Source organism: Brassica napus, chromosome C3, assembly GCF_020379485.1.
Source record: "Brassica napus cultivar Da-Ae chromosome C3, Da-Ae, whole genome shotgun sequence".
Taxonomy (NCBI): Eukaryota; Viridiplantae; Streptophyta; class Magnoliopsida; order Brassicales; family Brassicaceae; genus Brassica; species Brassica napus.
The window spans coordinates 28412639-28439932 of NC_063446.1; the positions used below are offsets into that span (position 1 = coordinate 28412639).

At 35.0% G+C, this 27294-nt stretch overlaps 4 protein-coding genes across 5 annotated transcripts; 1 reads left to right on the forward strand and 3 right to left on the reverse strand.

Annotated features, from left to right (window-relative positions):
• Positions 1-2589: 2589 nt before the first annotated feature.
• Positions 2590-4999, reverse strand: LOC106358149. Of its 2 annotated transcripts, none has more exons than XM_022699555.2 (3): positions 3116-4999; positions 2949-3013; positions 2590-2824 (listed from the first exon to the last, which is right to left on the reverse strand). In XM_022699555.2, exon 1 carries the CDS (start codon positions 4578-4580, stop codon positions 3624-3626), a length of 957 nt encoding a protein of 318 aa, XP_022555276.1. In that variant the 5' UTR covers positions 4581-4999; the 3' UTR covers positions 2590-2824; positions 2949-3013; positions 3116-3623. The 2 variants fall into 2 exon arrangements, with proteins under 2 accessions (XP_022555276.1, XP_022555275.1); XM_022699554.2 differs by having other exon boundaries at positions 2949-3016.
• A 424-nt stretch (positions 5000-5423) lies between these two features.
• Positions 5424-6816, reverse strand: LOC106358150 (translationally-controlled tumor protein homolog). The gene is made up of 4 exons (XM_013797901.3): positions 6624-6816; positions 6181-6254; positions 5808-6094; positions 5424-5727 (listed from the first exon to the last, which is right to left on the reverse strand). Exons 1-4 carry the CDS (start codon positions 6649-6651, stop codon positions 5610-5612), a joined length of 507 nt encoding a protein of 168 aa, XP_013653355.1. The 5' UTR covers positions 6652-6816; the 3' UTR covers positions 5424-5609.
• Positions 6817-9179: 2363 nt separating this feature from the next.
• LOC106356385 (bidirectional sugar transporter SWEET16) lies at positions 9180-10381 on the reverse strand. Its single transcript, XM_013796145.2, has 4 exons — positions 10244-10381; positions 9831-9995; positions 9390-9509; positions 9180-9308 (listed from the first exon to the last, which is right to left on the reverse strand). Exons 1-4 carry the CDS (start codon positions 10379-10381, stop codon positions 9180-9182), a joined length of 552 nt encoding a protein of 183 aa, XP_013651599.2.
• A 7703-nt stretch (positions 10382-18084) lies between these two features.
• LOC106358151 (RING-H2 finger protein ATL2) lies at positions 18085-19333 on the forward strand. Its single transcript, XM_013797902.3, has one exon. The coding sequence runs from the start codon at positions 18189-18191 to the stop codon at positions 19035-19037; it is 849 nt and encodes a 282-aa protein (XP_013653356.1). The 5' UTR covers positions 18085-18188; the 3' UTR covers positions 19038-19333.
• Positions 19334-27294: the final 7961 nt, after the last annotated feature.

Below are 27294 nucleotides of genomic sequence, written 5' to 3' on the forward strand. Positions count from 1 at the left end.
AAATAAATAGTATAAATAATCTATCATAGTCCAAATAAATATATAGTGAAATTATTATTACTAAAATTTGTTGTCACGAGTAGGTCTGGAACTTTTATCCGAGATCCGGATTCGATCCGTGATTCGATCCAGATCCGATCCGAAAATCCGGATATCCGGAGAGGCTGAATCCGGATCCGGATAATAAAATGTTGGATCCGTCAAAGCCGAATCCAGATCCGGATATCTTGATTTTTTAGTCTGGATATCCGGATCCGTAAATTTTATTAATAACTATTTCAAAAATAGTAATATCTATATATAAAAACTAATTTTATTTAATATATTTTTATTTTTATAATAGTATATATAAACTTTATGTAAAATTTGTAATATTATACATATAAATAATTAAAAACATTATATATTTTTATTTTTAAATTATTGTTAATATTTTATATATATTAATATTATTTTTTATTTATTTTAAGGATTCAAATCCGGATCCGGATATTATAATTTTTAGAAGGATATCCGACACCCGGATATCCGCGAACCCCGGATCCAGATAAAGATAATAAAATTATGGATCTGCCGGATAAAGATCCGGATCCAAATATCTTAAAATTACCCGGATATCCGATCCGTCTCAGGCCTAGTCACGAGAACTCCAACGTATAAACCAAACACATGAGTTTTTGACCAAATAGAAAACAAAAGAGAAAACCAACACACATAAGCTCTTCGCGACTAACGGGATTGACCATTACTAGGAAAAAACTCGTTGGAAGGGAAACGAAAATTTATCAAAGACAAAAGGAAATTGTTATAACCGGGCCTCGTAGTCTGGTGGTAAAGGAACCTCGGCTGAGGTGCCCGTCACCCGACTTCGAGCCCCGACCACGAGGGGTATTTACATGGGCTGTCTCTCGCCCTCCAGACCACTTCGCGTAACCAGGGGCCCTTAAGTGGACGCTTAAAAATCCTGTAATTGCTTGAGCTTAGGCCCGGTGGGCTAGTCGATCACGCAAAGTGGTCGGATACTGGATTATAAAAAAAAAAAAAAAAAAAAAAAAAAAAGGAAATTGTTACACTAATTCAAAAAGGATTCATATGGGTAAGGACTCATTTGAAATCGCACCAACAATTCGTTTACGTACATTTTCAATTGACTTATTCTTGGGTTCATCCCCTAGAGTGAACCTAACCAATAGAATTGTTTTATTTTATATTCGATATCTTTTAAAAAAAGAAACAAAATATTGTCAAATTATATTATGTTTTTAAAATTAAAAAGCAAAAACAAAAAAATAAAAAATAGTAGTAATTACAAAAAATAATATTTTTAACGGTGCCAACATAACATTAAACCCTAAATCCTAATCCCTAAACCGTTAATCTTAAACCCTAAACTCTTGGATAAACCCTAAACTCTAGGATAAATCCTAAACTCTAAATCAAAATCACTAAACATTAAAACACTCAAGGGTTTAGGGTTTAGGATTTAGGGTTAGGGTTTAGGGTTTTAGTTTTTTATTTATTTAGAGTTTAGGATTTATCCAAGGGTTTACGGTTTATCTAAGGGTTTTAGGGTTTACCCAAAGATTTAGGATTTAGGATTTAATGATTATGATTTAGGGTTTAATGTTTTGCTACAACGTTAAAAATATATTTTTTAACAATCTTTTTTCTGTAACTATTATCTTTTTTTTTACTTTTTTAATTTTAAAATCATAATAAAACTTGACAATATTTTGTTTCTTTTTTTAAAAGATATCGAATTTAAAATAATAAAATTCTATTAGTTGGTAAACTTAGAAGTTTACTCTATGGGATGAACCCAAGAATAACTCTTTTCAATTTATTGCACTTCGAATCAACGGGTCTCATTTTTCCTCTTGTCGCATTTTCACATTAAAATACATGCAGAAAAAAGAAATGACGCAAAGGCAATTTGGACCACATCTCTCTCCCATCCCTCACTCACAGCCCACAGCCCAGAGGCAAACAAAACTCATCACCGATTTGGAATAATTATTATACATTCGAATTATTATGTAATATTGATCCAATAATGAAGCTCAAATATAATACTATATGGAAATTAGAAAGTCTCTCTCATGGGCATTACAAAACAAGAAACGACAACTACATCTCCCACGTCCTTGTCACGCGGACTTTGCTTTCCCATATCCTTAATACAAGTTCTCTGTACAAGTAGCATTTTCTTTTCATAAGAATTTCATTTTAGGTAGATTCGAATGGTTACATCAATCTTAGTAGCTGGCATTGATTTCTTTGGGATCAGACAACAGCTCATTTGGACCCAGTTAGAGCTCTCTGAGCTTTCTCTAATAAGGATGGACTGGACAGGCTTAGACCAGGCCAATGTTAGTTTACATGTGACAGGTTCAAAATAAACCATGATGATTTTTGTTGTCATTTAGATTTAGGCCAGTCCTGTGTACTATCTCCGGTTAAATGTTAGATTCGTGAACTTGTTTCCAACAAACATGATGCTAGTTTTTTTTTAAAACATGACACTAGTTTTTTTTAAACATGATACTAGTTTTTTTTAAACATGATACTAGTTATGATGAATGCGGCAAAAATCTTGTAATATGGTTAGATTCAAAATATTTTCACTCAATAAATGGTGAATTCTTTTTCAGTAGACTGAGAATATAGTTTTTGATTCACATTGATTGTATATTATAGACCGAGCAAACTTGGCTTGGAGACTGACAAGCCCGGCTGCTTTCCGGAACAAGACAAAGCTCAATTGCTTTACATAGCTTTCTATCAGGCTTCCTGGTTGTTCTTCCCCCCCTAGAAGCTTCATCTCCTGATTATGTTATGGAAAAATAGAAACTTAAAAAAACGATAATAGTCTAAAAACCGTGTATAACCATTAGTCATGTTTTTTCGATCAAAAAAAAAAAAAAAAATCATTAGTCATGTTTACATACCTCGCGAACAATCTCAGTGTATCCTCTTTTTCTTTTCGGTGTGCAGCCATCATAGCTTCCTCTTCCTGCTAAACTTATGCGGTGGTGGTTATGATAAGACATAAACAGAGATATTACCACAAATTCTACCATTGCTCATGTTTTAGAGGTCTAAGTGAGAATTTTACCTCCAGCAGTGCATCAATGTTTTCATCAAGTGAAGGGTCGGTTTCATATTGCCTCGAAACAGTTTCACTTTTGTTCTGTCTAAAGTTTGTCAAGGCCATATAGCCTGACATCTCTTTTAGAAAAGTTTTGTGGTCTGTCTTGTTTTTCTTCCCGCAACCCTTTACCACGAGGTGGTGACACTTCCTTCACTTTCTCTTCGCGGTCTGAAAATTCTTGGGGATATGAAGACAAGTAGTTCCTCTGACTAGGGAGCCAGAAAAAAAAATTGTTTAGTTGTATGACTGTATGTATGTGTGCGTGTTAAAAGCTACCATACTTGTTTGTGTATTGTATAATTTAATAAAAAATACGAGAGCAAGAATATTTAAAAGTAGAGAAGTGGTGGCAAACAAAGCCTGTGGATGACTTGCTTTTGAATCAAAAAGCTTTTGCTTTTGCCTAAAAGCATTACAATATAAAGGATTTCTGATTTTTTTTTGTTTTTGTTCAAACAACTTTCATTGAAACTTAAAAGAGTTCAACTCCATCAATGGAGGATACAATATGGCTACATGGAGTCAAACAAACCAAAGCATAGACCAATACACTGGACAAGCAAATAAGAAAGCTTAAACAACAAGTACTCAAATAAAAACTTAAAGATAGAGGTGATATCACGAGTTCAACCACCGGTGTCTCCGAAAGAGGGCAGTCAATCAAGAAAACTTCTTCAAATTGACATTCCTGTTCGAAACAATAAAGGGGAGAGATGAAAACCTCCATGGTCAAAAAGGTCAGACAGTTGACACCACCTAAACGAGAGACGATAAACATCTTCACTTCTGCTTCAAACAGAACCATCTTCAAAACAATGCTCCCTATAACAATTTCACTAATAACAAGTGATAGATGTGGGAGGACGAAACACTCCTTAAAGGAGAAAGGGGGACAATTACTGCCCAAACAAACCAGATTTGCTGGAAGGATACATAACTTGAGAACTTTCACTCCAAGCTGCCACAAGAGGAGAGAATGCCTTATCATTGCAAAAGCCATTAGGGCAAAGGTGAAAGGAAGCCTGCATACTGCAGTAAAAGGACAACATCTGCATACCGCAGTAAATGGACAACTGCATACTGCAGTAAAGGACCACACATATACCACAAAGGTACTAACAAAGGCCACAATAGAATAACTAAATGTGACCGAAACAGTTGGGACTAACAGAGAAAAGCTCGGATTCAACAAACCCAGTTCATATGAAATCATCAAACCTAGCTTTGGATTAGAGAACTTATGGGGAAAGGTAACTGTGGCCCAAAAATCGTACAACCAAAGAAAACCCGTAACTAGAGTATCAGGTGGAGGGTCAGGAGGAACCGGTGAATCTAGAGGATTTGACGGGAGAGCAACCTTCAAATTTGAATCTGGTGGATCTGAGAGAGGGAGTGGAAGGGAATCTGGACCTGCTACGAGCGGCGCCATGGACAAAGACAAAGGAATAGAAGAGGAAGAAACTTCTCGTTGATACGCGTGAGACGAAACCAACGGCGGCAATTGAGTGGTGAAACAAAGGATTTCTGAATTTAAGTAAATAGTTTAAAGTTTAAACAGTGGGAAATGAGTTTTCATTTTCCTTTAATTTACCGTTCTAATAGCATAATTAATAGTGGACTTGATCATTTGCTAAAAGTTGTAAGCTAAAAACGAAAAGGAACAATAAATTTTGAAGAAGACAATGACTTCGAATTTGAGGCATGGGGGTAGGAGCAACGTCAAATCGATCAAATCACGTTTCCTTTACTTGAGACACAATTACGTACCAACGCAATTGGTTTGCCATCTCCTACACAAAAATACAAACTAACACATACATAAAGTTCACGTTGAGCAATTAACACAGCTTTAAACATGTTTTCTTTACCCTCTGAAGAATCAAGAATGGGACAAGTAAAACAAGAAACAGTATTTACTATTTACGTCCACATTTTGTGATTTTGCCTCGCAACTTCAGAAATCAATCGGTGCGACCTGCGAGAATATTAACAGATACCACGTGTGATGTAAATGTCCTTCAGACATGCGGAGAGGCAGCATGATGTCTAAACCACTTTTTTTTTTTCTTTTCCTATAAAGCCTTTTAGAAAGTAAAACGCATCATTCTAAAGCATATTCCAACAGGGAAATGAATTTCAACAATTTGCACTAAAACAGATCTGAATCGAAGCTTGCTTGAGTTGGTAGGTTTGCCTCAAATCAGTACTACCAAAACTTGAATTAGCCAATGAGAGATCAAATTTTAGACTAGAGAAAAGTAGACGACCAAAATTCAAATAACCGTTTGTATTCGAGATCAAATAACTTAACAATCTCCCAACACAGAACACAAGACGCAAGAAAGAAAAGCAAACTGGTAGACAATTTTAATAGGGGGACGACCAAAAACACAACACATAAGCATAAACTGAGAGTCGCTGCGACCCGACCATAGTAACCCGACAAAGAGCTTCTCACTCAGCACTTGACCTCCTTCAAACCATGTGCGAAGTACAAAAATGTTGGGTTAGTAGCACCCTCCTTGTAGTAAGCAAAGACAATAGTGCTGTCATCGTGCATGCCCTCCCCAACAAAGCTACAAAATTGCATCAAAACAACCACACATGAGATTTCAATCCTACTGATTAGATATAGAAATTAAAAAAAAAAACTTACAATTGAAAGTCCTTGAGCTTGGGGAGAAGGAACTTGGTAGCTCCCTCAATACCCTTCTTAAACTCTTCCTGCTGTTCCGGGGTGAGATTGGGCGTCAAAAGCTTGATGTACTTCTTGATATAGGCGATGAACCCCTTCTTGTCGTAAGTGGGCTGCTCCTGAAGCCTGAAGGTGTCGACAATGTCAACAACCTTCTCAACAGAATCGTCAACACCCTCGTCCTCACCACCTTCTTCAGCAGATGGGTTGGCACCAATGTTAACCTCTACACATCCCTTGGTAGTCCACTGAACATAAAACCAAGAAACAAAAAAAAAAAAATCAGAACAAAGGATGAAACTTTGATGGGATTTGATGATGGCAATACACAGACCTTTCCTTCAACTTCCCAAAGAATACCATTCTCAATCTCCTTGTAAGGGAAAGAGTCAGAGAGAAGCTCATCACCTGGAAAATTAATTAATTAATTAACCCACAATCTTCAGCAACTGTTCATATAGATATAGACCTCAAGCATAGATTATAACCCAAAGCAATTCGTACAAATTGCATTAAAATCGAATAAAAACCCTAAAACCTAATTCAATTAACATTGATATAACAATCAATCACAGATCTAATCAATACACAGACACAAGATATACATAACGTATGCAGAGAAGTGCCAATTCACGAAAAAAAACACTAAGATGCGATCACAGATCTAACGAAATTCAAATTCGAAGCTGATTATATCGAAATCAGGATAAGCCATGATCGAATCGAAGATACAGAGAGGCGATTGATAAAGAGAGTGAGATAATGATGTGAGCTTACCGGTGAGAAGATCGGTGTACACCAACATGGTCGCTTATTGTTTTTTTTTTTTTAAAATCTCTCACGAATTATCTAGAGGTTGCGGGAGAGAGAGACGCAGCAGCGACGAGGGTTTTGAAACGAGGTCGTACCTTTGCTATTTATAGCCGAGCGTGTCGAGGGTTTCCGATGGAGAACAACAGGATAATAATAATATAATTTTCCCGATTCGAATTTACTATTTTGGGTTTTATCTTTTTCCAAATTTCTGTTTTATCCTTACATTTTTTTTTAATTGAAAAAATGTAAAAGATTATGTAATATAGTAACCCGCCCGAAAGGTTTTACGGGTGGGGATTCGTCGGGCTGACCCAGAACAGTAAGCAGATAGCTTCATTTATAAGCCCATGGGCTTTTCCAGGTCAGACAAAATTAGTCATGTCACTCCTTTTGTTTCCCACATCTATTTATCTTCATTCATATCTCTACATCTGTTGGTATTAATGAGCACAGTCATTTCTCCATGGGTCCGAGTCCTACCGGTGACCGTAACAAGTAACAAGATGAACGAATAGGAAAAAAACTCAAAGTAATAAAATTACATGAATGAATAGTAATGGTAGTTTCATCCCATATTTAATAAAAAATAAATTTATTCTTTATTTCAATACAAAAAAAAAATGGTACAAAATAAGATGAAAAAATATTCCTTGTGAATGATGACTTTTTAGGAATATTAGAGAATTCCTTGATATCTATTCGTACACTATGTATTGCATTGATTCTCTATTTACAAGGGTTAAATAATAAGCGTAGAATATATTACATTCCAGTTGTACTGTGTTTCTTTATCTATATCAATATCTAGGATTAGAAACCAAGTTTCAAGTAATATATTTTCTTAGCATTACGGTTTCTTCTTCTCAAGGACCAAAATCTTTTGCTCCATGAATTCTTGCAGGTCCATAAGTGTCCCAAGAAACAGAGAAAGCTTTAGTTGTTGGTCCAACTTTACCCCCAAGAAGCTTGTGAGTTTGCCTTTTTTTTTTTCCTTTGGAATGTTACTAATCTTTACTACTAAATGCTCAATAATGTTTTTGCTTTACTTATCGTGATTATGCTGATAAATACTATTTCAACTCTTGAGTTTGCTGTCTTGTTTGTTAAAGTTGTTATCGATCTCATATGATTCAACTAGGCCTGGGCATTTCTGGTATCGGTTCGGTTATGTTCGGGTATTTCGGGTTTTGGGTAGTTCGGATAGGGGCTAGAGGATCCATTTAGTACTTGACCTATTTTCGGTTCGGTTCGGTTCGAATAGTTTCGGGTTCGGTTCGGTTCGGATAGTAAATGCAGGAACCGGAAAATATCCGGAAAAAGTTCGGTTCTCATTTGGATCCGGTTCGGGTTCGGATAGTTTGGGTAGTTTGGATAATTTGGATAAAATATTGGTTATTTAAGGTAAAATATCGGTTATTTAAGGTAAAATATCAAATAATTAGGATGATTTAGATAAAAATTTTGGATATTTCGGATTACTTTAGATATTTCGGATAAAACTATCCGGATAGTTTCGGATACTTTCGGGTAGTTTGGATACTTTATAATAATTTAGTTATCCTCAACTATTTTCAAATACTTTTAATAGAATTTTAAATTAAAAATATATATTTAGTGATGTTATATGTAAATATAATTAATATTTTTATATATTCGGATACCCGTTCGGTTCTCGGTTCGGTTCCGGTTCGGTTCGGTTATTTCGGATATAAAAATATAGGAACCGTTCGGATATTTGAGGGTATTGGTCCGGTTCCGGTTTCGGGTATTTCGGTTCGGTCTCGGTTCGGTTCTTCGGTTCCGGTTATTTTGCCAGGCCTAGATTCAACCATTAAATTTTGGGACCTCAGAGATGGGGTACGTACACTAATTAGTTTTACCATCTGATCATTGTTTTACTTTGATCTCTCTGTTTTTTTTTTCAGGAATGCTTTTGTTACTGCATCGGCTGGCAACATCAAGAAGTTTAGCCTTCCTAAAGGAGAGTTCTGCCACAATATGCGGTATGTTTCTGGAATCTCTGTAGTTAGTTCTTGCATCTGCTTATTATGAATTATTATTAATTAATCTAATTTGACAACCATGGAGTTTACTCTAAAACACTTTGAAATCATTAAAAAGTAAGTCTTAAAGCATTTTATCAGTGGACGTGAAATTGTTTTCAAAATCACTAGTTAAATAAGAGACATTAATAAATCTTATAACCAGAAACAGGGAAGTTTATAAAGGTTTTTAAAATTCATGATTAAATAACATGAAATTTGTCAATTTGATACACAAATTATAAATGATTGATTGATTAGTTACATCTTTTGATAACAAACGATATTTCGCTAATTAACTTCATCGAGAATTTTTTTTGAAAACGTATATATATTCAAACTATTCATAATCACAATCTTTCAAGTAAGACATTTTGTTAATGCTATCAAAATGAACACTCGACAAAAGAAAAAGCATGTACAATTTTTTTTTGAACCATCTTCAAACAAATTACAGATAAAAATGAGGCTATTGCTATGAGAGGAGAGGCAGGCTTGGTGCGAGGGCTTCCTCTTCATCTTCTTTGTTAGGTTTGGCATTTCTGTAAAACGTATAAATTAGGAGTTGCACTGTCCCAAGGAAAAACCCCATTCCATTTGGCACCTACACAAATAAAATATAAACCAGTTTCTTATCATGTAATTAATACTAAAAATATACCTCTGTATCAAAAGTTTTACTTACTAGTAGGAAAACATCATGCAGCAGCAAAGCGTAGACAGCCCAAATGGCGCCATTTAAGAAGAGTAAAAACGACAGCCAAAACGGCATGTACTTCACACTTCTCGTCTTCACAACTGTTTTCTGATAGGATGAATAATTCAAATGATCTGGATTAAAACGATACTATACGTGTATTTCTGAAAGACCATCTAATGATAATATGTACAATGACATTGAAGTTGAACAAAAAAACTACAATGACATTGATATGTTACTTACACACGTGCTGAAAATTACTCTCCACACTTTTTTTTTGTTTATTTGCTAAGGTTTATTTGATAGGTTATTGAAAAGAAAGAACAAAAAATAAAGTTATTGTTGTCTGTGTTTGTGTTATTATCATTTGTTCGTAGCAAATGTGTGTAAAATATGGTTTGATCAAAGAAAAGTGGAGAGACTTACAATAGCGGAAAGAGGAGAACCATACATGATAATGTTGAGCGCAGCACAAATGAAACCCATTGAATTAGAACGTGTTTTTGCATATCCGAACGCAGTTCTTGTTCCCACAATCATTATAACTGGGAAAATCACGTTCAGCGCTAGAACCAGTGCAACTGTTTTCAACTGAAAAAAAAAAAGAATGGAAAGAAGATATAAATTAAACACGTAAAACTGGACCATGCATATATCCTAGACATAATATTTTCAATCGAAACGAGTATATTATTTAAATAAATCTGCTAGTCTGAATCTGAGTCATATCAATGCTATCTCTAAACTGTAGATTTCAACCAACAAAAAAACACATAAGATCTCACTGTCACATGTACATAATAACATAATAATATGTATAAGTAGAGGCGAAGACGTACAATTCTAGGTTTGGGGACAAAGAAGAGGAAAATGAGAACGTAGATAGATTCAGCAAGAACACCAAAACCATTGACAGTAGAAACCAAGTATTCGCCTGGTGTCACTATTCCATAATATGTCCATAACAACGAACCCATCAATGTGCAAATGTATGGCAAACACTCGTACTCCTCCGTCGATCTCCGTTTCACTATCTTCCAAAACGTCTCCCTAATATTAATTTTTAGTTAGAGACCTAGTTCTTATAGTGCAGTCGTCTTTTATTTGATTAATCAAAATCAGTTTAAAATCATATAGAAAGAGAGAGAGAGCTCACACGGGAGATAGGAAGACAAGCACCGATATCACATTTCCTGCAATGATCATATATACAACTAACTCAGCCCTAACGGTATAGATAAAATTATGGTCATGTACGTGTATATATGATCTTTTGATGTACATCTTATATATTAAAACATAATTCACAACCTTGATTCATGTGCGATTTTTTTAAAAAATAGACATATTCCTATAAAGTCATACTACATTTAATCTCTAATCTTATCATTTAAATTTTGGGCCAACCAGAAATTTTTATTCGGCTATCAATAATTGAATTTAAACAATAGAAGATCATTAGATTTATAGATATTATAAATTAAATAGATATAATTTAATGTTGAAATACTATAGCTCAATGTGTTAATTATTTAAATATTTGTCGATGTTAACTCTTAAAATTATAAAGATTTTTTTTTCAAATAACAAAATCATATTATCTAACAATGATTAATCTTTACTACCTTAAACCAATGAAAACAAATTTTAAACTATATAGTTTATTTTAAAAGTTAAACAAAAACTAAATGTTTAATTATTTACTCGATAATATAAATCTATGAAGCGAAAATTTTAATTTTTTAAAAACTTTCTAAATTTGTGAAATGTTACAATATATTTGAATATGACAATAAAACAATATTTTATTAATCTTTATATATATAGTTACGATTTTAATGAAATAATAATCCGAAAATATATATATAGAAGAAGATAGAAATACATGTGAAAGTTTGAAACAATCTATTCAATGAAAAAAATATACCGTAAATTGATTATGTTTTAAAAATTGATAGACACATATATATTATAATATGTATCAATTTAGAATTGAAAATAAAATGTTTATATAAAAATAAATGAATTGAAAATAAAATGTTTATATAAAAATAAATGAAAACAAAAATCCGCGCGGTTGCGCGGATCGAGATCTAGTTGATAATTTAAATCAAGTGAAAATAAGATGATAATGTTACCTATAACTCCAACATAGAAACTTAGTTCTGCCATATCTCTGGGGTGAGGTTTATTAGATATATCATATATATTTCTCCTAAATACAATAATGTTAAATTTCCAATTACTTAGGATATAGAATCTCTTACGATATATCGTTACTTGGGATGAAAGCTATCTCTTATGAGACCATCCCATATATATATGTATGTGATTTACCCTATTAATAACATCACGACAGAGAGAGCTTTACATGGTATCAGAGCCTCCCTTTTGGCCTGTAAATTTTTCAAAGCTCTTATAAAGAAATAAAACAGGACGATGTCAGGCGATTCCGGCAAAGAAATCGCTGTTAGCGACCGAAACTTGATTTCTCCTTATTATCTACATGCCTCTGATCATACAGGGCAGGTACAGACTCCGTTTTTATTAAACGGATCAAACTATGAACGTTGGTCAAAATTGATGACCAATTCTCTTAGAACCAAGATGAAACTAGGGTTCATCAATGGAACTCTAAAAAGACCAAAAGAAGAAGATGAAGCTGAACGGTGGGATATGGTAAACGCCATGATCATCAGATGGATATACAGCAGCATCGAACCAAACCTACGGACCTCAATCTCTCTCGTCTCAGATGTTTCTGTGATGTGGTCAGACTTGAAAGCAAGATTCTCCACCGGAGATGATACTCGCGTACATCAATTACGCTGATATCTCAGCATGTGAACAAGATGGACAAACGGTGGAGGTGTATTACGGAAAGCTGAAGGTATTATGGGATGATCTGTATGGTTTTGACGGGTCTTTCAACTGTTGCTGCGTGCAAGATAGGTGCGAATCAATGGTAAAATTCCGTAAAACACAAGAAAAGATCTTAATGCATCAGTTCCTTATGGGACTTGATAAGAGTAGATTTAGCACAGCAAGATCAAACCTGCTCAGTCGTCTTGGCGAGTATAACATGGAGAGCGTTTACTCACTGATCATGCAAGAAGAGAGGCATCTGGCAGTTACTCAAGAAAAACCTGAAACTGGTGGAGTAGTTGGTTTCTCTGCTACGGCTGCAGCTGCGAGACAGAATCAGTCAGTGACATGCTCACATTGTGGGAAAACGGGTCACGAAAAACATCAATGTTACAAGATCATAGGATATCCTGAATGGTTTGGAGAGCCAACAACATCCACTGGTCGTGGTTCAAGTGGACGTGGGAGAGGTTCTAACAGAGGCAGAGGAAGAGGTCGCGGCAGACCGTCTGCAAATCAAGCAGAAGCACTTCGACAACAACAGCCATCACAAACGGTCATTAACGAACCTGCAACCTCAGAGACAGGAATTCCGCAACTCGCACAAAGTCAATGGATCTCCATAGCAAATTTTGTTAACCAGAAGCAAACTCAAGAGAAACTCTCTGGTAAGAAACAAAAACTCATTCTTTATGGGACACACAACAAGTATGATTTGATCATAGATTCTGGAGAGTCGCACCATATGACCGGTGACATCAATCTATTAACGAACCTCAAATCGATCAACGCGGTTGCAATCTCTCTGCCTAATGGTGGAGTAACTTGGGGAACACGTCATGGAACTTTGAATCTTGGTGGAAAGCTTATTCTAAATAACGTGCTCTACGCACCACAGCTTTCTGTTACTTTGATCTCTATATCACAGTTGCTTAATGAAATTGCAAGCATTGTCATATTTACTAAACAGTTTTGTGTGATACAGGACCTAGCTTCGAGGACTTTGATTGGTGCGGGTGAAGAGCGCAGAGGGGTTTATCATCTTACTGGTTCAGTTCTTCCTCAAGCAAACCACACCAACAAGACGGATATCAGAAATTTATGGCATCGACGTTTGGGACATCCGTCGTCGAAAGTGTTGTCTTTTCTATCAGATTTAGGAAAATTTTCTTCAAGCAATAGTGATTTAGATGTGCTTTGTGATACTTGCAATCGTGCAAAACAAACTCGTGTAACCTTTCAAGAGAGTTCTAATAAAGCAGATGATTTGTTTTCATTGATTCACTGCGACGTATGGGGGCCTTATAGAGAAAAATCTTCATGTGGAGCATCATATTTCTTAACCGTTGTCGACGATTTTTCAAGAGCTCTCTGGACTTTCTTGCTTCTCGAGAAATCTGAAGTAGGAAATGTCTTGAAAAATTTCTTCGCTCTTGTAGATCGTCAATTCAACAAGAAAGTGAAAATCATACGAACTGACAATGGAACAGAGTTCACATATCTCCAGAAGTATTTTGATTCACAAGGGATCGTACATCAAACTTCGTGTGTGGCAACTCCACAACAAAATGGACACGTGGAACGCAAGCATCGCCATATTCTTAACATAGCCAGATCACTGCTAATGGAAGCTAATCTTCCCATTCGTTTTTGGGGTGAAAGTATTTTAACAACTGCACATCTTATCAACAGGACGCCTTCTCTTCTACTGAAAGGCAAGTCTCCATTTGAAATATTATCAAAACATTCTCCAGCATATCAAGATCTTCGGATGTTTGGATGTTTGTGTTACGCTAGAAAAGTTCGTCGTTCTACTGACAAGTTTGAAGATCGTGGAACTCAGTGTATCTTCCTAGGGTACCCTTACGGCAAGAAAGGCTGGCTCGTATTTGACCTTCAGAGCGAGCAAACATTTGTATCTCGCGATGTCATATTCCATGAAGATGTGTTTCCATATTCAGAGCTGCATCCTGAGCTTGTAGCCCCTACTCCACAACCTCAGCCGGTGTTCTATGACGATATCATGCCACCTCACATATCTGCTCCGGCTGCTAGTGCACAAGAGGTAGCTCCAGTTTTTGCTGAGACAGGGGGAGAATCTGCATCACCACTCGCAGACGAAAATCCTACACCTCCCGTAGAACCTACCGAACCAGAAACTAATAGTCAAGAAGAACAGAGCACATCACAGGAAGTGCTTGGTCGGGGTCATCGAAAATCAAAACCATCGGTTCTACTAAAAGACTATGTGACGAACTCTGCAACAATACATGATAAACCCCCTCGAGCTCCACCAACATCACATCCTAGCTCCTCTAGTAAGTGTCTTTATCCACTAACTGATTATGTATCATGTGATATTTTTTCTCCTTGCAGAAAGCCTTTCTTGCGGCTGTGTTTAAATCAAAGGAACCTACTAGTTTCAAAGAGGCAATGCTTCAAAAAGTTTGGAGAGAGGCGGTAGGGTCTGAAATTACAGCACTAGAAGACCAACATACTTGGGATGTGACCACTCTTCCTCCAGGAAAGCATGCTCTAGGATGTAAGTGGGTTTTCAAGATCAAATATAACTCCGATGGCACCATTGAGCGTTTCAAAGCTCGCTTAGTCACTTATGGAAATAAGCAGCAAGAGGGCGAAGACTTCAATGAAACATTCGCTCCTATAGTTAAATTAACTACTGTACGAGTTCTACTCAAACTGGCTGCCACAGAAAATTGGAACTTGTATCAGATGGACGTCCACAATGCATTCTTGCATGGGGACTTAGACGAAGAAGTATATATGAGACTACCACCAGGGTTCTCATTTACTCAGAAGAATGCTGTTTGCAAACTTCGAAAGTCACTCTACGGTCTTAGGCAAGCACCAAGGTGCTGGTTTGCCAAGCTTTCTCAAGCCCTCATTAAGTTTGGTTTCGTCCAGAATCGCAAAGACTACTCTCTATTCTCCTACATCAACGGGAATACAAAGCTCTATGTTCTTGTTTATGTGGACGATCTGGTAATTGGAGGCAACAATGAAGCCTTTACTGCAAAATTCAAAGCCTACTTAAGTCAGTGCTTCCGCATGAAGGACCTTGGTGTTCTTAAATATTTTTTGGGCTTAGAGGTATCTCGTGCAAACAGTGGCATTTATCTTTCACCAAGAAAATATGCTCTGGATATTATTTCAGAATGTGGATTGTCTGGTTCAAAACCGTTTGACACGCCTGTTGAACATAATCACACGCTTGGACTAGAGGTTGGTGAATATCACACAAATCCAGCTCAATATCGAAGGTTGGTTGGTCGTCTTGTGTATCTTGTTATCACACGACCAGAACTAAGTTATGCGGTTCACTTGCTAGCACAATTTATGGCTAAGCCACGCAAGAAACACTGGGAAGCAGCTGTTCGAGTGGTTCGCTACTTAAAAGGATGTCCAGGTCAGGGTCTCTTCTTGGATTCACAACCATCTCTGAAGCTTGTGATTTATTGTGACGCTGATTGGTCGGGATGTCCACGAACAAGAAGATCTCTCACCGGTTTCGTCATCTTCCTTGGTGACACACCAATTTCTTGGAAGACAAAGAAACAACCTCCTGTTTCGAGATCATCTGCAGAGGCTGAATATCGAGCCATGTCTTACACCTACTCGGAGGTACAATGGCTGTTAGAGCTTCTTACAGCGTTTGGTATTACACAAACAGAGTCGATACCAATGTACTGTGACAACAAGGCTGCTTTGCATATTGCTACAAATCCAGTGTTCCATGAGCGTACCAAACATATTGAATCAGATTGTCATATCATCCGAGATGCAGTTAAGGATAAAGTCATTTCAACACGACATGTTAGTTCTCAAGATCAGATCGCAGATTTTCTCACAAAAGCTCTTGGACGGCGTCAGTTCAATTATCTACTGTGCAAGATAGGAGTTCGAGATCTACACTCTCCATCTTGAGGGGGAGTATTAGATATATCATATATATTTCTCCTAAATACAATAATGTTAAGTTTCCAATTACTTAGGATATAGAATCTCTTACGATATATCGTTACTTGGGATGAAAGCTATCTCTTATGAGACCATCCAATATATATATGTATGTGATTTACCCTATTAATAACATCACGACAGGGAGCTTTACAAGGTTCTCAGGAAGACAGAGAAGAAATACTGATCCAAGAAGATGAGAGAGATAGCAAATTATAAGGAAATGACTTTCTGTTTATCTGGCCACAAACTTAGATATATATAAGATATATGTGAGCTTATGGTAGTATCAATAAAATATAAATTCTCTTTCAGACAACAAAACGAGTATGTGACAAGACGTTAATATAAAAATTAAAGGCTCATGTAGCATGAGAATATTTGATTAAGGAAAAAAATAAGTCTACACTTTTCAGGTTGAAAAAATTTCCTTTCCTTCTTACTCTTTTATACTCCTATTGAAATTGAAAGCGGTGATTTACTAAAGATTTGGATGGATGTAATAGCATGACGATATCTAATTTAGTGTAAAACGTAAGAAAACATTAAAAATAACATTGATCCAGTACCTAATTGATTTTTGGGTAAAGTCCAGACCAAAACAGCACATCATCAGCTTTAGACCCAACTCAGGATTATAAGAACACCATTATCCATGATATGAGGATAAAGTTCCCAAAAATAAAAGAGAAACTATTAGATGGATATTTCAAGTTTTGAGAATTTCATTCATCGTTTTACTAATTTTTAGTATTTAGTTATTTTTAGAATCTCATCTTTATATCATGGATGGAATTGCTCTAAATTCATGAAAACAAAAGAAGATAACTTTCTATAAAAAGTAGCACATATGCTTTAAGTCTAATGTTGCAGAAATAGTTCTCGGTCATGATGGGTTCTCATGGTGGGTCTCTCGATACTAGGACGTACAACATTCTGCTAGATAGTATGTGTTGTAAATGTAAGGTAGAGAAAACATTGATGATATTTGAGTACATGCGAAAGAGAGAAATGGATGTTACTATTGTTGATTATACTATCATTGTTCAAGGGATGTGTTAGGCTGGTAATTTGGAGTGAAGCCTAATGTTGTAACATACAAAACAGTGATATGGAATTTTGTAGGCGAGGCCTAGTTCATGAAGCTGATGCGTTGTTTAGGAAACTGACCGAATAACCAAATGAAAGCGTGTATGAGTAGGTGACACCGGAAGCTGAAACTCATGAGAAACTAAAGTTAATTTGATGCTTCTACAAGCATATAATGATGCAGTTGCAGTTGGGGAGAGGGTACACATTAGATATGTCTTTCACTAGCACATGTTGCATATGATTATGCAGAAACTTAAATTTGCTTCAGCATGATGTATGATCCATTGTGGATATAACTTAAATTTTAACACCACTATTGTTGTAAATTGTTGTAAATTTACAAAAAACACCACTATTGTTGTAAAAAAAACACCACTATCGTTGTAAATTGTATTATTTTCAGGTGTAAGAAAGTTTTGCCATAGCTGGTCAGCTACATAAGTTCTGTAATGACTCATTTCGAACGAGATGTCATATTGGACCTGTAAAGATTCGTCAAAAAGCTGTTGAGCCAGTGACTTCCAAAACTAGTGTTGTAAGGGGATTTAGTGATGAGAATGTTGAATAAGCCCTATCAAAGCCTTTACTGAATTAAAGAGCAGAGTAACTACTACAGCAAATAAGAAAAGATAAAAAAAAGAATAATAAAAGGCAGAATGGTCAAAAATAGTATTCACGCGTTAACTTTAGCGTCGTCTTAGAAAATTCCAACAAAGTAATTACGTTGCGCTTTCTCACGTCAAGTCTCTCGCTACTACTCTTAAAACACACGAACTTTCTTCACCTTATTCTTCCTTCACCAGTTGACTCGCTTTCTCCCTCTCTCTGAATCTCTCAGTCTTCACCAGAATGATGAACTTCAACGACCAAGATCCAATGGCCACGCCCGAAGAAAAGAACTCTAGTTCTACCACCTACGCAACGAGCAGCAAAATCATGATAAGCGCCATTGTAATCCTCTTCTTCGTCGTCATTCTAATTGTCTTCCTCCATCTCTACGCTCGCTGGTACCTCCTCTGCGCTCGAAGACGCCACCTCCGCCGCCGTAACCGCCGCGCTACAATGGTGTTCTTCGCCGCCGACCCTTCCACCGTAATCCCCACACGCGGTCTCGACCCTGCCGTCATAAAATCTCTCCCCGTTTTCACTTTCTCAGCGGCGACACAAAAAGATCCTATCGAGTGCGCCGTCTGTCTTTCCGGGTTCGAAGAGACCGAGTCGGGTCGGGTTTTGCCCGGTTGCAAACACACTTTTCATGTTGACTGCATTGATATGTGGTTTCATTCTCATTCCACGTGTCCTCTCTGCCGCTCTCTCGTCGAGCCTCACGCCCGAAGTGAAACACCGACGGCGGAGGAGGAGCAAGTGGTGATCACAATTTCTTCTGAACCGGTTTGTGCAACTGAACCGGGTTCGAGCTCTGGATTGAGTGATGAACCGGAAGATTTGGGGAGAAAACCGGCGGCTATCGAGGTGCCAAGGAGGAACTTCAGCGAGTTTGAACACGAGTCGACTCAAAACTCGCCATTTAGGTCGCCCATGATGAGTCGGATGTTATCTTTCACTCGGATGTTGAGCAGAGATCGTAGAAATGCTTCGTCGCCCGTTGCCGGGGCTTCGCCTCTATCTCCGTCGTGGAGCTGTCAGATACCGATGGCCGAGCCAGATATCGAGCGTGGAGAAGAACAGACTATGTGATTCTGCCACGTGGACGTTTTTTATTGGTTTTAGCAAGTGACACAACAATTTTATTACAGTATTATAAAGTCAACAAGCCTTTGTCGAGAGTTGTTGATTTCAGAGCCCGTGAACACGTGGCGTAATCTGAGTTGTTAACGAGTCAATAGAGAAGATGTGCATGCGTAGTCAGTCGTCGATGTTGAATTTTATTTCATATTAAATTTTTTCTTTATTCCTTTTTTTCAAACTCTACAGACTCTTTTCTGTAATACCGAATTCAATGGTCATGAAATAATGATAGAGACTTTACATAAGTTTATTTGCAACCAGGGCCGGCCCGCCCTATAGGCGGTATATACTTTAGTTGTGATCTAGGTTATTAAGTTTTGTACGATTTTGTGGTTTGTGTTTTAGGTTTGCATTTGCAAGAGATGTATATGATAATGATTTTTTTTTTTTAAGTGTTATGTGAAGAGGAATTATATGTGATAAGATATATTTTAATTTAATATGTTTCTTTTAGTATAAGTTATTTAATTTTTCTACTTTTTTTATTATCGGGTTTTTACATAGTTTCTTTCAGTGAACTATCGCAAATATATATTTTTATTTTCATATTAGTATTAAAATTATGGTTGAGATTTTTATTTTAGTATTTTAGTTTTCATATTTATTTGAATATAAACCTTACATTTTATGTTCACGGTATTTACAAAGCATAAACTTATTTTACCATTAAATCCAATTTAATGGATATTTTGTATATGTTTAATTTATTCTAAATTTGTGAAACATTAATTCACTATTTTTCTATGAACATTTTCACTGTTTCATTATTATTGTTTTTGTAAGTACCTACTTATTTCTCTTATAAATTCATGAAAATGTAATGTTTTATTTTACTTTTGATATTAGTTTTACTTTGATTTTGAAAGTAAGTAGAATGAAATTTTTAAAACCCTAATCGAATGGATTTAACACAAATCATTATTTATGTTATATTTATTTCTTGAATTTAGTTGTAAGTTATTTTATTAATTTTTATTTAAAATGATAATTATATGATCCTAAAAAGGTATTTGCTAATTCATTATAACAAATGTTATATGTATCGCCGATTCAACTCTGGTTTTATAGGAAAGTGTTGACTGACTTAATTATGAATTTAGATTGTTCCTAAGTGTTTGAGAGTGATTCTTCTACTAATTGTTTGGCTCTACACCTTGTTTGGTTTTATGAATAGTTAAACCTCTCTGCTGTGTTTTTTTTTTTACTATGTCATGTGTTCTTGTAATGCTACGGTCATGCAAACTAAATGGTCTTTGATTGTATGCTATGGTTATTAATGATGCAAACAAACTTTGAAAAGAGTTAAAAATTACATACACATGAAAAAATAAGTCGTAAGATACACCTAAAGTATCTGATAATAATAATAACAAAATAAATATTAAAATTGACGCTAAAATTAAAATTAAATACTCATTAAAATGTAAGTTTTTTAACTTGTTCATCAACCTCTATGGTAGGTTTACCCTAATAAGTCAATAACCTTTGATGGATTGTTGAATTATATTCTTTTTGTCAGCGATTTTTGAATTATATATTTCTTAAACATTAATTTTCTTCTTATACTATGAAATATATTTTTTAATTGACTACACAGAATTTTCAAAATTATTTGTAAACGTTTGTATTAGTCGTCTACATATTGCCAATGGTTGAATTTGAGCTTCTGATATCTTGTTATTTTCATGAGTTTTAATATTTGTTATTAGTTCATTTTTATCATTTTAGGATGCATTTAGTTATATATATATATATATATTGCATTTGTGTGTTCACTTGCATTTGATAGGGGCTAAACTGGATGTTTGAGAAGTTTGGGACGAAATCGTGAGGTTATCTTTGAAATTTACAAAGTCTGTGACCGATTTGAAAATCATCAAAAGATAAGGGACCATCGTGGAATTACAAAGAGGTCTATAGTGCTCCATCAATTGTTTTGGGGCTGATTCAAAAGGACATACGTGCAAATCTAAGAGTTTTCGGGTCACTATGAGAATAGCTGAAAGTTTAAGGACCAAGTGTGCAAATAAGCAACAGTTGGCAATTGTTTCTTTCCAAGAGCTTTTATCAGGATCCGCGACGGCAAGGCCTGATTCCGGTGACGATGGCCACGATGGAGCAAGACATGACGACGAATGGAGCCCTCTGATTGGTATTTACACGCCGGCGAAGCTTGTTTTCACCGTGGAGACTTTCGAGCATGACGACGTCGAGGAAGAAGCTTGGCTGAGGTTGTGAATCGAGAAGAAGATGCGGCGGAAGCAGTGTCTTGACGCGAAGAGCTAGGGGTTGGAGACACGGTTCAGATCAAACGCGACGGCTGTGCTCGAGTTGAATACATGAGAGAGCAAGCTTTGATGGCAGCGGAGAAGAGAAGACGCCAAGAATCATACGGATTGGACGCGATCAACGGTAGCGGCTCAGTGGCAACGCTGGAGACACGGCGAGCGTTGCAGCGTAGTTTGAGAGGTGAGTTCATCGATCATAAGTGAAGCCCATAAACGAAACGAAGCTCAACAATATGGTCGCCTTTAGTTAATGAAGTGATGCGTTTTATGCCGATGGACACGTGTCACGCCCACAATAAACGACTTTCCTAGCTGGACGCTGAGGTGGCATCACAGGAGGGTCACCAACATCTTTATATATATATATATATATATATATATATATTTGACTTTAAGATCCCATCAAATTTAAAGCTTCTTAATTCTTAGCAAAAAAAAAAATAATTTAAAGCTTCTCGGTTTATACTTATCAATTTGTATTGGCTAATACTCCGTCCGTTTCATTTTAATTATCGTTCTAGGTTTATGCATACAGATAAATAAAGCATATGATTTTGTATATTTTCAAAATAAAAACAAAATTACCTATACCTCTGACAATATTTAAACCAATAAAAAATGAAGTAGAAAATCTTATTTATAAATTTTACATTAAAACTCTAAAACGACACTTATTTTGAAACGAATTTTTTTCTCTACAAGGAAAATTAAATCAAAACGGAGGGAGTATGGGTTATACTAGGTTAAGATCTGCGTCTTGCATGAAATGAACATTATATATAAAAATTATTTTATATATTATATGTTTTACATATTATAAAATAATAAATATATATTAAATTATTAAAAGTTTGTACTATTACATATAAAATTGAATTGGTGGGAACATATAACTAAATTTTATTAATCCAAATAATATTTTTTTTATTTGATAGGATATATAATTAAATTTAAATGATATTACCATATATAGTATATTTTTAATATAATTTAAAAAAATTAAGTTATCAATGTTTGTTAGAGCTTTTATCAAATAAAATGTTCAAAGTAAATCTCAAAATTAAAATATTTATGTATTTTATATGGTGTATAGTTTAATATAAAACGATATATATATATATATATATATATATATATATATTTTAATAATTAATTAAATAAGACTTTTTACTTATATGATTTTGTAATCATTTGTATCTTCTCATAACAAAACTTTTAATCCATGGATCATAAAATTTTAATGTGAGACTTTTAACAGTTTTTAGTAATTTGTAGTCGTTTTTAAAAATTCAAAATATAACATATACATAAAAAATTAAATTTTTATTATATGGTTAATATGGTTGTTTAATTTATTTTAATATTTTAAAATTAAAAAAATATGATATAAGATACACTAACTTTTATTATATTCATTATTCAAAATCATTAATCGTCATATATATTTGGGGGATTTGCCAAAAGTGACTCAAAACTTAATTTTGAATACAAAAGTATATCTCAAATTCGATCAAATGCAAAAGTAACCCAAAAGTCTAGTGAAATTACAACAGCCCCCTTATGAACAAATAAAAAAACATGTATTCAGTTTTACCATTATAACCCTCTGTTAGAGAAGATTTACAAAGAAGTTTTCTCTATGATGACTTCTTTGTAAGTCTTCTTGTTCAGTAGATCTTAAAAATAATTTTATAATTTTATAAATAATAATTTGATGGGTAGAAAATTGAAATCATGTAATAATAAACATTTCTCAATGATATAAATTTAGTTCATCTGAAATTGAATTATTTTCAACATAGATGAGTGAATGTATATTGGCTCATGAGTCATTGGTTTAAAGTTTGATAACATATGTTATAGTATTGTATGTATCTTTAGGGTTAGATTCTAAAGTCTTACCTTCATTTTTTTTTCAAATTGACTCATATATGTTTAGTAACTATCTAATAACTTGGTTTAAACACTTTCTAAGTTTCTTTTAATTTTAAGAAAATGTTTTTTTGTATAGTTAATTGATTTTAGGGTCTGGAACACTCACAGAAGACTTAAAACAAGTCTTTCAATACATTCCGTCTAAATTTTAGTAGAATTTAGGGTTCCGCCTAAATTTTTGAAAAATTTAGGTTTCCCGCCTAAATCAAAAGTCTTCCATAAGTCATCCAGAAATCTTTCATAGGAAGTCTTCTCATGGATTAGATCTTAAAAATAATTAATAAATTTTATAAAAAATATTTTCAAAGGGAAAGAGTCAAAATCATGTATTAATAAACATTTCTAAAAGATGAAAATTTAGTTTTACTGAAATTGAATTATTTTTAACATAGATGAGTGAATGTAAATTAAGTCATGTAGTATTGTTAGTATTTTTAGGGTTAGATTTTGAAATCTCATCTTTTTCTTAAAAAAAAAATTGAATTATATGTGATTAGTGACTATCTAATAACTTGATTTACTTTCTAAATATTTTAAAAGTTTAAGAAAGTGTTTTTTGCTTAGTTATTTGATTATAGAGTTTGGAAGACTCACATAAGACTTCCCAAGAAGTCTTCTGACATATCCCGCCTAAATTTTAATAGAATTTAGGGTTCTCGCCTAAACTTAGAAAAAATTAGGTTTTCTGCCTAAATCGAAGTCTTCCAGAAATCTTCCCGAAGTCTTCTAGGGAAAGTCTTCTCATGTATTAGATCTTAAAAATAATTAATAAATTCAAGGAATAAAAAATATTTTGAAAGAGAAAAATAGAAATCATGTATTAATAAATATTTAAAAATGATGGAAATTTAGTTTTACTAAATTTGAATTATTTTTAACATAGATGAGTGAAGGTAGTATCTAGAAGACTTTCCAAAAAGTTTTCTCTTAGAAGACTTTCCAAGAAGTCTTCTCTTAATTGAAAATATTTAACCTAATTGAAATTTTTGTCTCCATATATAAAGAAAATTTACACATTCTCTTTCTTGCTCTCAAATGGCTGCAGCAAAAAATGTAATGTTTCTCACTTTAAAACCCTCCAACCATTGGTCATTGTGAGTATTTGTTTTTAGAAAAAACGCTCCCTGTCCCGAGAATCGAGAAAACCCTAAAACCTTGACGCCGCCGCCGCATCCAGTTCTCCTTGACGCCGGTGGTGCCTTTGGCCGCCGGCGTCGAGTCTTCTGTTCCGCTTTCTGTCGTCTACTGTCCTCTTCTCATATCACCGGCTTCTCTTTCTTCTGTGTACGTGTTCTAGGTTACTCTCACGCTATCGATTCTTCAATCTCCATCGCCGAAGCCACCTCTCCTCCTACGCTCCTCGTCGCCGCTCCTTGTCTCAGAGTATCTGGAAATGCCGGATCTATTCAGGTCGTGTGTAGACTTCCTCTCGCCGTCCGTCTACGCCTCTCTTTTCCTCCAGTTCGAGTTACTCCAGGAGAAGGAGGCTTCTCTCCGTCGCGTTGCACCATGATTCCTCAAGTCGGGGCTCAGATCCGTAATATCCCCTCTGCTTCGTCGTCCTTCAAGAAGGATAACCGCAGATCCTTTTCCTCCGCCCCTGGCTCGACACCTACGCCTCTCCTCTTCGTCGTCGCTTCCGTTCCGCCCGGTCATCGCAACCCCCACGCCGTCAACACAACAACACCCGCACAACTTCTCGAGAAAACCCTAATTCGGGTGTTTTGTGTCATATGGGCCTTGGTCTTATGGGTCTGGATTTATGCTGATTGGGCTCTTGAGTGGATCTGTTTGGGCTTAGCCCATAGTCTTGATCCTAGCCCAACATCAAAGCTTCTCGAGGTTGTACCGTCGACGATTCTACGTGTAGTCCTACTCCGGCAGCCTCTCCGCACTTCACTGCAACGTCACTTGAACTCAGAATCACATGTTTCTATCAACTGCGATCATTTAGAAGTTGTACCGTCGACGACTCTGTGTGTAGTCTTACTCCGGTGGCCTCTTTGTTTTTTACTGCAATGTTGGGAAATCCAGACAGACTCAGAAACCGCCTTCACGTGCTCTCAAAACCCATTCGTTGGGTTCTTCAACGTCGTTTTTGACTTTTTTGTGTTCTTTCGAACGCAGGCTTTAGGACTACAAGTGAAGATCTTCTACGGGTTTCTTCTCTCCTTAGCCACCTCTATCTTTTATTATGTGTTAGTTATGTTTGCTTATCAGCTTACCGTCGAGTATTTCTCCGTTTGTAATCGACATAGCCCAACATGCGTTTAATTTTAATATAAAGCATCGTTGTCCGAAAAAAAAACCCTCCAACCTCTCTCTAATCTATTTGAACATCAAAACACCAAATCTAAATCCATTTTTCATTTTTTTCTTATGTCTTCTCACAAATTTATCTTCTTTTTGCAGGTTTTTCATTACATGGTTCTCATCTTTCACTCATTCAAAAGTAGATCTATAAATGTTGGATATGTATTATTGTGTGTTTTATATATTATATTCTAAAAAACTATAGATTCAACATATTTTAAATGTTTTGTTTATTATTTAAGCATTAAAATTATATTTTTGAAATTTTATCTGTTTTGAAGTCATTAGAATGTTTTTGAATTCGCAGGGTTTTCAGATCTGAGACTGAAGTTGAAAGACTTCTCAGAAGAATCTAGACAAGTCTTCTAATGCATTTTATGGTAGAAGACCTCCCACGAAGTCTTCAGGAAGTCTTCTGCCCAAAGTGGTACAAATTTTGGATATGTATTTTTTGTGTTTTATATATTGGATTCTAAAAATTTATAAATTCAACCTAATGTGACAGTTTTTTGTTTATTATTAAGTATAAAAAATGTTTTTTTTAAGTTTTCTCTGTTTTGAAGTTATTTGAATGTTTTTGAATATGTAAAATTTTCAGATCTAAATCAGACTTTAGAGGACTTCTCAGAAGATTCTTGGAAGACTCTCGGAAGACTTCTTGGGAAGTCTTCAAATGCATTTTATGCTAGAAGACGTCCCATGAAGTCTTCAGGAAGTCTTCCAAAGTTTTCTGCTCAAATTTATACAAATTTTGGATATGTATTGTGTGTTTTATATATTAGATTCTAAAAAATTATAGATTCAACCTAATTTGATTGTTTTATTTATTATTTAAGCATAAACAAATATTTTTGAAGATTTCTCTGTTTGAAACCATTTGAATGCTTTTGAATATGCAGATTTTTCTTATATGAGTTAGAATTTGGAAGATTTCTCAAAAGACTCTTGGAAGACTCTCAGAAACTCTCGGAAGACTCTTGGCAGACTTCTTGAGAAGTCTTCTAATGTATTTTATGCTAGGAGACTTCCCACGAAGTCTTCGGGAAGTCTTCCAAAGTCTTCTGCCCAAAGTGGTACAAAGGAATGATGTCAAGTGGAGACCAAGCTTATCTATGTTGAGGAATGATATCTAGTTCCATGTGTAATAGTTTTGTTTATGGTCTGTTTTATGATTTGTATGTGCACTATTTAGTTGTGAATTCTTTTGTAAACTTGAAGAAATGTTAATCAAAAGAATTTTCTTAACCATTCTACCCACTCATAACAAAACACAACAACGTAAAAACTTACTCAAATTTCCTAAAACTAAGAGAGAAGACTTCACAAAAAAAACTTAGTAAAATTCACAAAAGATCAAACTTGAATTTTAAGTGAAAGTTAAATTTTTTTAAATTTCATGTAAGTTAAAAATTATATCTTATGATCTAAAAAGACACATTAAACCACATGACTTGATATTCTTGAAGTTACTTAACACTTATGAGGAAGACTTACAGAAGACTTCTCCGGTTAGCTAGAAACATTATTACACATCAATGGTTGTAACTTCATAATTATCACCAATTAAGTTATGAATTCGACTCAGTAGTCCCATTATTGACTAATAAACATGAATTAGCAAGAAAATATTAAAAATTCATTTTAATTTTGGATAAATTTGAAGTTTAATA